The following is an 8848-nucleotide window of genomic DNA, read 5'->3' on the forward strand; positions in this document are numbered from 1 at the left end:
ACATAATTCAAGTGCAGGTGTGCATTGTSCACACCAGAGAGCAGCACTTTCACTTTGCTAGAACCAGAGAAACTCCTTTTGGGGGAGTAGAGAATTTGTACCACGAAAGAACACCCACATTGATGCACAACCACTGTGAACACCCACATTTGGAAGACTAAGTTGTATCCACCTGCTTTGCCAAGTTGTATCCATGGTAGGATGTGTATGGGTGCAGTTTGATGGAAAAACCATCACACACCTAAGCAAAATTATCTTAGCTGATTGGCAGCTTGGATTTATTTTTAATTATTTTTCAAAATCTTGCTAAAACCTTTGTTTTAAAATAAGACTGAGTTTMTGGAAGTATTTTTCAGTATTTTACTGCAAACCAATGGGTCTGGTCACAAAAAAATATGATACATAGAACCATGTTAATTATATTACATTACGATGATGGTATACATTACAAGTAAGTCTGTAAGTTTAAATATACATCTAGAGTTACAACTGAATGTACAGATCTTTTTTACAATACATACAATCAGGAATGAAAATCCCTCAAACCCCAAGACCATAAATAATGCCCATTTTACAGATGATATATTTTAAACAAAAAGGAAGGGGGGAAAAAAAGAAAAAAAAAAAAGAAACCAACAGCTTTGACCGACTGCAGCTGGGGCATTTTGGTCCATAAAAACCCTTTCTAAAAATAGAAATCTTTTTTCATAGCAGCAATGCTTTCTTCAAGCATTTGGATACAAGTAATTGTGAGCCCATTTCAATAATTTTAGTTGACTGTATAGATTTACAAAAGAAATTTCAAAATTACACTTAATTTATCTTCCAAATATGGAAGAAACAAACAATGCCCCACATTGTGGTATCCTGCAAGTGTCACACTGATGCTTTAAACTAAGTCCATCTGTAGTACGCAGACCACACGCATACCATTTGTTCACATAGTAAACCCACATAAATGAACTGAGAAACACACTCTGCAACAGGGAAAGCTTYGGAGCTCACAAGATCTCATCAGAAAAAAAGGCACATTTCATAAAATCCTTATCACGTTCAGAYAGATCTTCAGGCAAGGCTTTTCGAGCACGATTACAAAACAGCTTGTTCTTACTCCTACGATCTGCCGTAGCAGTCTATGGCAGCAGTCACTCTGGTTTGTTTTTTCCCAAGGAGACAGCACCACTTTGGGGGAAGAACAAATGGAAATGAAAAGCCTGTAAAGCTCATTTAGAGAGTGATGTGCTCTTCAAAAAAGCTTCCAGCAAACAGTGTAGTTGAAATTAAGGCTGCAAAGCTGCCATGGTGGAAATGTGCAAATTCTCTTTCAAGGTGACTGGTCAACTGGCAGTTCCACCAGAAGGCCAAACAAAAAATAAAAATAATAGTTGTTGTTATTATTATTAAAAAGAATAAAGGAAAAAYGTTCACAAGAAAGAGTCCACAGGTGGGGCATACGAGAAGCCCAAAAAAGCCTCAGCGGCTTCTTTGACGCTGGCGGTGATGAGGATGCTGTCTGGGGACTGGCCAATGGAGTTAGGGACTGGCTCATCTGTAAACTCTGGATCAAAGTGTCGCAGGTCACTGGGGCCACTCTGTGGAAAGGACAGAAAAGGAACCAGATTAGACCCAAATATTTTGTGAGTGCTCAGTTCAATTCAATGTGGAGACAAGCACCTTTGTGCAAACACTCAMAGTGTTATCACCTCAGACCCACTGTTTAGCAGCCTTTTGACAGTTTTAGTTTGACCTTTTTTTTGTATCCTGCTGCACATTGTCTCACTAAAAACAAGATGATTCAATTTAGTGTGCTACACTCCCACTAAGCTCATGCAATAGAAGCTGAATGCAAACATGCCACGCTGCCACTCAGCAGTTGGCAGGGGAGGATTTTCATCTCCGAGTTATTAAATGGAGTTTGTAAAATGCTCAGGAAATCAGAGAACAACTTCCACAACCTGATCCCTCTCTTTATATGTTAATATCTAATGAGCCAAACGTAAATCTGCCCTTGGGAAGCTACATGCTCTCTATGCCTTAACTTTCCCTTTGGTAAAATGGGGAGGCTGGGGATTATTTTAAAATTGTCATGCAAACAAAGCATGTGAGACAACAAAAAAACCAGCTAAATTTAGATGGGACCATCAGCAAAAAGTCAATTACCACTTATTTTTGACTTTGGACACAGGGGATGTAAAGTTGTGTTCCCCAAATGCAGCTATCTGCCCACTTGCCCCTGGCTCCTGGGCACCCCAAAAAGACAAGGGGGAAAAAGACACTCTCCATGCACTCTATAATTAGAAGTGATACGTACCACATTTGGGTTAAAAGGGGGTGTAATCTTCTTATTAATGAGATCATCCCAGTTAATTGGGGAGAAGAAGATGTGATTCTTAATCTCCATCTGTTAGAGAGAGAAAAAAAGATTAATTCAGACCCAAGCTAATGTAAACAGTACATCCCAGTCATCCTCCCGCACTGCATATGGGCACAGGCCAGTTTGCACTTACAAAGTCCTCCTTGGCGCCAAGTCTCTTTGTCCTGTCCTTCTGCAAGAGGCCTTCCAGGAGATGTCTAGCTGAGTTGGTAATATTTGGCTTCAGCTGCAARGGTTTGTTCAAGATATTGTCGTACATTTCTGCAGTGTTCCTGCTGTAGAAGGGTGGCTGTGGGAAACAGAAAGGACAAGTTAATGGGGCTGACAGGCAGGCATGGGRTTTCTTGTGGGGAAGGGCTGAGWWAGCTAGTTTATCTGTCATGAAGGATCATTGCTTACCAAGCCATAAAGCATYTCATACAGGACTGCTCCAAGGCACCACCAGTCCACAGTCCGGTCATAGGGCTGCTTATGGAGAACTTCAGGAGCGAGATACTGTGCAAGAGAAGGAGAGAGCCATGTTAGCCACAGGGATCTTTACAATCACGGAAGCCTCCCCATTCTTGAATGAAAGCAGCTTACTGAATCCTAGCAATACCTAAGCTAAAGGAAAGCTACAAAGAGGCAGGTGGCTTGAGAGCCGCTCTCTCCTGTTCAACAAGCTCCACGTGTCCTACATGTCCTCACTGGCAGCCCTATAACAGAAGGCMCATAATGCCTCTGCTTGTCTAACCAGCTGCACATACACACGGGAGATGTTAGTTTTCACTGATGAGAACAGCTCTTGCTGTTGCTCTGCAGGTGGGATTCTGAGGGCTGGCCATACCTCTGGTGTGCCGCAGAAGGTGGAGGTCGTGCCATTGTGCTCTATGTTTTCTTTGCAGAGTCCAAAGTCAGTCAAGACAATGTGCCCCTGTGAATCGAGCAGGATATTCTCTGGCTTCAAGTCTCTGTAGGAAAAGATGAAATATAACTGTTAGTTAGAGGAGGAGCAGTGAGAACATTTTAGGTGCAACTGTTCACCACAAAATACTAAAAGCAATTCCAAGCTCCTACTGAGATCAACTTTTCAATGCTTATTCAACAAAGCACATGTTTTTTTCTGTACAACAAACTGCATGAGGCTGCTCACCGATAAACGATGTTCAGGGAGTGCAGGTAGCCCAGTGCACTGGCAATTTCAGCAGCATAAAATCGGGCTCTCGGCTCCAGGAAGCAACGTTCCCTCTGGAGATGGTAGAACAACTACAGGAGACAGAGAGAACAAAGTTGTATAAACAGCGCCAAAGCCTGTTAACAATGAACTTAATTAGACTCAACATATATAGCAAGGGAGAACAATAGCAGGAAATGGCCTAACGACCCTTTGGTAGTTCAAAACTTGGCAGGCAGAAACATTCAATCTAGTAACTTCTCCCCCATGACTTTTCCCCTTGCAACTCCTTTTGTATTTAAAAGGAAGGGTGAAAATGTCTACCCTACCACCATGCACATRATAGGAAATACTATTCAATTTTCTTAATGCTTACCTCTCCACCATTGATGTAGTCCAGGACAAAATACAATTTGTCTGCAGTTTGGAAGGAAAAGTGAAGCCCGACCAGGAAGGGGTGTTTCACATTTTTCAGCAAGACATTGCGCTCTGACATAATGTGCTTCTCCTGAAAACAYAAGAGATCATTAATGTTTAGTACAATTGCTTAGTAGTAGCGGTAAAAATGTGTTTGATGTACATTGCAATGGCACAGTGAAGGGCAGCTTACCTCTTTCTTCTTCAGGATGGCTTTTTTCTGCAGGACTTTAACAGCATAGAACTGCTCTTCTGCCTTATGCCGTGCAAGGAGGACCTGAAAGCACATAAAATTCCAGAACTGAGCAATACTGAAATACAGAACTTGTAAACAGAACCAGCAACAAGCCATTACATTAACCGCTGAACACTGCYACTATTCTGGTTCATTGTACAAGCTCTTTGCTGGAAATGCCTAACACTGGCACATTAATCTAGCCCAAAGATAATATGTCTACTTTCTTTCTCTTCCAAAAGCAAAGCGTATCTATTTTTCACAGCTCTAGTGAACCAAATTCCCTGGCTCTTTTATGACTCATTCAAATGCAGCATCTCTGCTCCCTCTTCCTGCAGTGGGYGACAGGATGTGCTCAGGCTTGGTTTAAGTGACCACCACTCACCRAAGCCAGTACTAACCCAGCTCTCTGATATTTCATAGAAGAGCTCCAGAGTAAATAAATTAAAAGGAAAAGTTAAACTTACCTTTCCAAAACTGCCTTTTCCAATCACTTTTAAGAAATGAAAGTCAGATGGTTTGGCATGTGGGTTGGATGACGGGCCGAGATTGATCTGCTGTGAAGGACTGGGCTAGAAAAATAAACAGAAACCACATTAATTAAAACAGTTCAGCAGTGAGAGTCTAAACAATTTCTTTAATAAATAAAGTGACCTTGAAAATAAAGATTAGCACTCTTCTTGCCACTAAAACTTGATTTCTACCRGATATCTTAAACTAATAGGTACTGCCCAAGAACAGTCTAACAATCAAGTTCTTGTTTTAGTCTTGGACACATTCCATAATGAAATAACAGTAACATTTTTTGAAAATTTCTTCTTTATGTTTCAAACAGAAAAAGTTTCAGCCTAACCCGATTACTCTTTCTTGTTTACATTAGTGTGCTACGAGCTGAACTAATGCAATACTCATGATGCTAATTTTGCTGCGCTTCTATTAGTGGCCAAATTGATGCTCTAAAAATGTCACACTGAGTAAAATCTACTTACCGGAGGAGAAGGATTAGCATTCATAAGTTCAGGCTCTTGAGGCTGAGAGATTTTCAAGATAGATTGAACTTCAGGGCTGCAAGGGTAAGAGCRCACATGATTAGGAGTTACCAGGAGCAGCCGGCAGATCTTTCCGCCAGAGGGCAAGCACGTATCGCAAAAGGAGAGCGCTGGTTATGCCTATTACAGAAGGCAACCAAAACAATCTATTCGATTTAAGGAGTAAAATTTTTCTAAAGACACTAAATTCCATCGTACGAAGAAACTTATTTATACTCTAAGCACAGCACAAAATAGGCACGGGTCACTAGAAATCTCCTCCGACTTATTTGTCCCAAACACAGAGATCGTTGYGAAGTGAGTAACACTTCAACAAGACAAACCAACTCTTCCGTAACAGTCATGCCAGAGGCATTACAGTAAACAAACATTATTTTTATACTAGATCTCACAATATGTAGTGATTTTTGTGACGGAAATTGGCCCAWAATTTCTGATACTTACTGCTTGCATGCATAGGAGTTGGTGGCTATCTTCTGAATGAAGTCGTTTAGTCCCATTCTTCTCTGCTTCATGAAAGCTATAAAGTAAAAAGACACGGAAATTAAAAACAAAATCGTTAAGCGTCCCTGACAGAAAAATCAGAGCCCCTTGAGCATCTTCGAAGAAGCCCCCACGGCGCTCACCGATGAGGATGGCCACCATCCCCCTCATCTTCGAGTAAGTCAAGGTAGGTCCAGATGCCTCAGCTGCTTTCACGGTCATATTGAAGCGAAAKAACGAAAAACAGCAAGCGCACACTACCACCAGCTCCCAGCACCGCACTGACTTGGCGAAGYACCCGACGGCGTTTAAGTGGCGGCGGTGATGGGCGGGACCGGGGCGGGACGGAAACGATTGCTCCCCCCTCGACGTCCTTTGGGGGGCGGCCACTAGCCGCCTCGGGGGACGCCGAGGGCGGGAGAGGAAGGCAATCGTCGCTGCCTTTACCACCGACCTKCCAGGGGAGCCCCCCACATCACCCTCACGCTGCCGAGCATCCACAGGCAAACGCATCAAATCCTTTTTTCTTTGACAGCAAGCTCCCGTAACCCCGGCTCTCTCTCTCCCCACCGCCACCCCTATTTATTTCATCCGGCCCTACTTATTTCACTGTTATATAAAGCTGAAATCTGTCTGTCTTAAGTAAGACCATCACTTCCGAAAGTGTGGGTGTCCCCCCCACMACCCCGSAGCCTGCGTCCGTTCTCGGTCCCGCCGCGCCGGGTGAGCAGCGATAAGGGACGCTGACGTTTCCTTGAAGGAGCCGCAGTGACTCAGAAGAACAAAATTTCCTGCCTGGTTTTCCATAAAACAAACAAATGTCCCTTCTGTGCACTGCCCTGATCCTGGCTGGGACATAACTAAAAGGAAAAGGGGGGGAAAAAGTTTTTCTTAATGCCAAAAAGGGAAACAACGGGGGAAAACAAAACCTGTTCCCTGAACTTGAAGGAGAGCGCAGAAATCTGCTTTTAGAAAAGGTGGGGAGATGACCGARGGCTGGACAAGTGCAGTAACGGAGGGAGAAAAAAAAAAAAAAATTAAAAGGGAAACAGTCTCGTTCTGCAGATTCTGTTTTTACTGTACACGGTCATTTGGGAACACCGTGTACCCAGGATTTAATGGCTCAGTCGCTTCCTCCCGGGAGCACCGGGGGCAAATCAGGAGCGTTGGTGCATGCACGAAGCCCAAGGTRAAACGATGCAGCCGGAGCCCTCCTCCCGGGGGACGCGGGAAGGCACGGCGAGGGGGTACCACTGCATCCCGCCAGGCTCCCCCGCCGGGGCGCATCCCCGCTCGCAGCCCTGGCACGGGTCAGGCGCGGCCGGGGGGTGCCGAGCTCCTGCTCCATACAGGCGGCTGGAACTTTCCACCCGACGGGGTGTTATTCATGCGCGTTTCGCCTCGCTGTATGAGCGAAGGGCGCTGGGCTGCAGCCAGCGGCTCCAGCTGCAACCTGCCCCCCTCCTCCCCCCTCCCGCAGACCGTCTTTTTACTCTTTATTTTTTTTTCTCTGTACCCGCTGCTGCTGGCTCCCCCCACAACCACTGCCGGCCGCTGGGCGGCATCCCTTGGCAGCTGCCTGTACTCTCCGCCTCGGGGGGSTGATAGCAAGCACCACAGCACAGCAGCCGTCAAAGGCAGCAGCTCACCCTGCACAGCATGACAGATGACCCGCAGAAGAAAGAGACCCCTGCGAGTCGGGCACAGGTCTCTAARAAGCTCTGAAAARGCCTTATAGGGAAAGAGCTAAGAAGGATGATTGCCGGCTCCGCTCCGAGCCTCCGGTGTCCTTCCCGTAGCAAGGGGCCATTGCCCGGCCCCGCCGYTCTGGTGCGGGAAAGTGGAAAGGAGCCGGCGCCAGGGAAGGAAGCGGAGACGGGAGAAGCAAGGAAATGCGGACTGCAGCTGGCGGGGCTCTAGGTTCTCCCACTTGTTGCTTTCCTCACTCAGTTGCACATAGAAATTACCACTCTCAAGTGGTAAAACAAAAACAWCAACAACATAAAAACAACCATAGTAAAGTATGGGATTCAAAACTATGTTCAAAAAAATCGCTTGATAGATTGGACGAATTTTCGACGGAGCCGGTTTTCTCTGCCACCTTGTACTGTTTTCAGAGTGCTGCTGTTAAAAACCACTCGAGAGCCACAGTTTGGAGGGTCACCTGCGTTCCCCCCCGGCATCTCCAGGCTGTATRACGATGGCTCCAGCCTCCGGCACGCTCCTGCCAGCTGCGCACAGCGGCGAGCGGCTCCCAGCCCCCGGGCAGTCTGCCGCACAACCCACCCGCTGTCTGCACAGCCTGCCAGAGGCTGACACCCACAGCCCTCCTCCCCGCTCAGCCGCGGCCCCCTAAGCCGCCCGCAAGCGCCCCCGCTCCCGCCGGCTACACCAGCGCCCTCGCCCCCGCTTTGCAAAGGGCTCCGCTGCGCTCGCCAAGTCACCTGGCCTCCGCTGGTGCCAAGCGTGCCTCGGCTGTACCCCGCACACACCCGCCTGTATCCCCCGGTTCACGGCCGCGCGGAGATCCCACTGCTGGAAGGGTTCTATTCCCCGCGGGAAACAGCTCTCCTGCCAGGGCGGAGCGCTGAACCCACCTTTCAGCGACGACTTCTCCTCTTTGCCCCTCATCTCGCTGCCTGCCGGGACCCCGAACTTGGCGCGGCGGCGCGGAGGCTGTGGCTGGGYTCCCGCTCCCGGCCGCTGCTGCAATCCCGAATAACTCCCCTTCCTGGCCGGGCGGCCCGCAGGCAGGAGGGAGGCGGCGAGGGCGGCGAGGCCGGCCGGCGCTSCCGCTGACCCCTTTATGGACGCAATATCGAGGGCGGCTGACATGCGGGAGCGTTATAAAGTTCAGCACGGGCCGCCCCGCACACTCTGCCCCGTTGCAACATCACCCTCAAAATTACTGTAATCAGCGCGCACACAAACACACACACACGCACGGGCGGAGCGGGGCGGGGGGGCAGCTCCGGCCCTCCCTGACCTGCCGGCCGCGGCCAGCCCTGCCCCGCGGAAGCTCGCACTGCCCACGCTCCCCCGGCCAGGCGCGGTGCGAGCGGCCGCGCACCCACGGCGCGGCTCCTGCGCCCCCTCCTCTCCGGGACGGGCAGGGGCGGGGCGGGGGCTGCCGCTGC

At 48.0% G+C, this 8848-nt stretch overlaps 1 protein-coding gene across 3 annotated transcripts in view; it reads right to left on the reverse strand.

Annotated features, from left to right (window-relative positions):
* Positions 1-261: 261 nt before the first annotated feature.
* SGK1 (serum/glucocorticoid regulated kinase 1) overlaps positions 262-8848 on the reverse strand; it is a 70099-nt gene continuing 61512 nt past the window's right edge. The window contains exons 1-12 of one of the 3 annotated variants that reach the window (XM_057364409.1): positions 8309-8678; positions 5673-5748; positions 5169-5244; positions 4647-4751; positions 4138-4221; positions 3904-4035; positions 3507-3619; positions 3201-3324; positions 2774-2869; positions 2508-2663; positions 2312-2401; positions 264-1592 (exon numbers count right to left, since the gene is read on the reverse strand). In XM_057364409.1, coding sequence (XP_057220392.1) covers positions 1425-1592; positions 2312-2401; positions 2508-2663; positions 2774-2869; positions 3201-3324; positions 3507-3619; positions 3904-4035; positions 4138-4221; positions 4647-4751; positions 5169-5244; positions 5673-5748; positions 8309-8546 — 1458 coding nt within the window. In that variant the 5' untranslated portion in view covers positions 8547-8678 and the 3' untranslated portion in view covers positions 264-1424. Of the gene's footprint in view, positions 1593-2311; positions 2402-2507; positions 2664-2773; positions 2870-3200; positions 3325-3506; positions 3620-3903; positions 4036-4137; positions 4222-4646; positions 4752-5168; positions 5245-5672; positions 5749-5854; positions 6136-8308; positions 8679-8848 lie in introns of those variants that run through there. The other 2 variants (XM_057364407.1, XM_057364408.1) reach the window with 2 other exon arrangements.

The sequence above is a fragment of the Malurus melanocephalus genome, unplaced genomic scaffold, assembly GCF_030028575.1.
Source record: "Malurus melanocephalus ecotype Western Australia unplaced genomic scaffold, MMel_1.1 scaffold_38, whole genome shotgun sequence".
NCBI classification, from domain to species: domain Eukaryota; kingdom Metazoa; phylum Chordata; class Aves; order Passeriformes; family Maluridae; genus Malurus; species Malurus melanocephalus.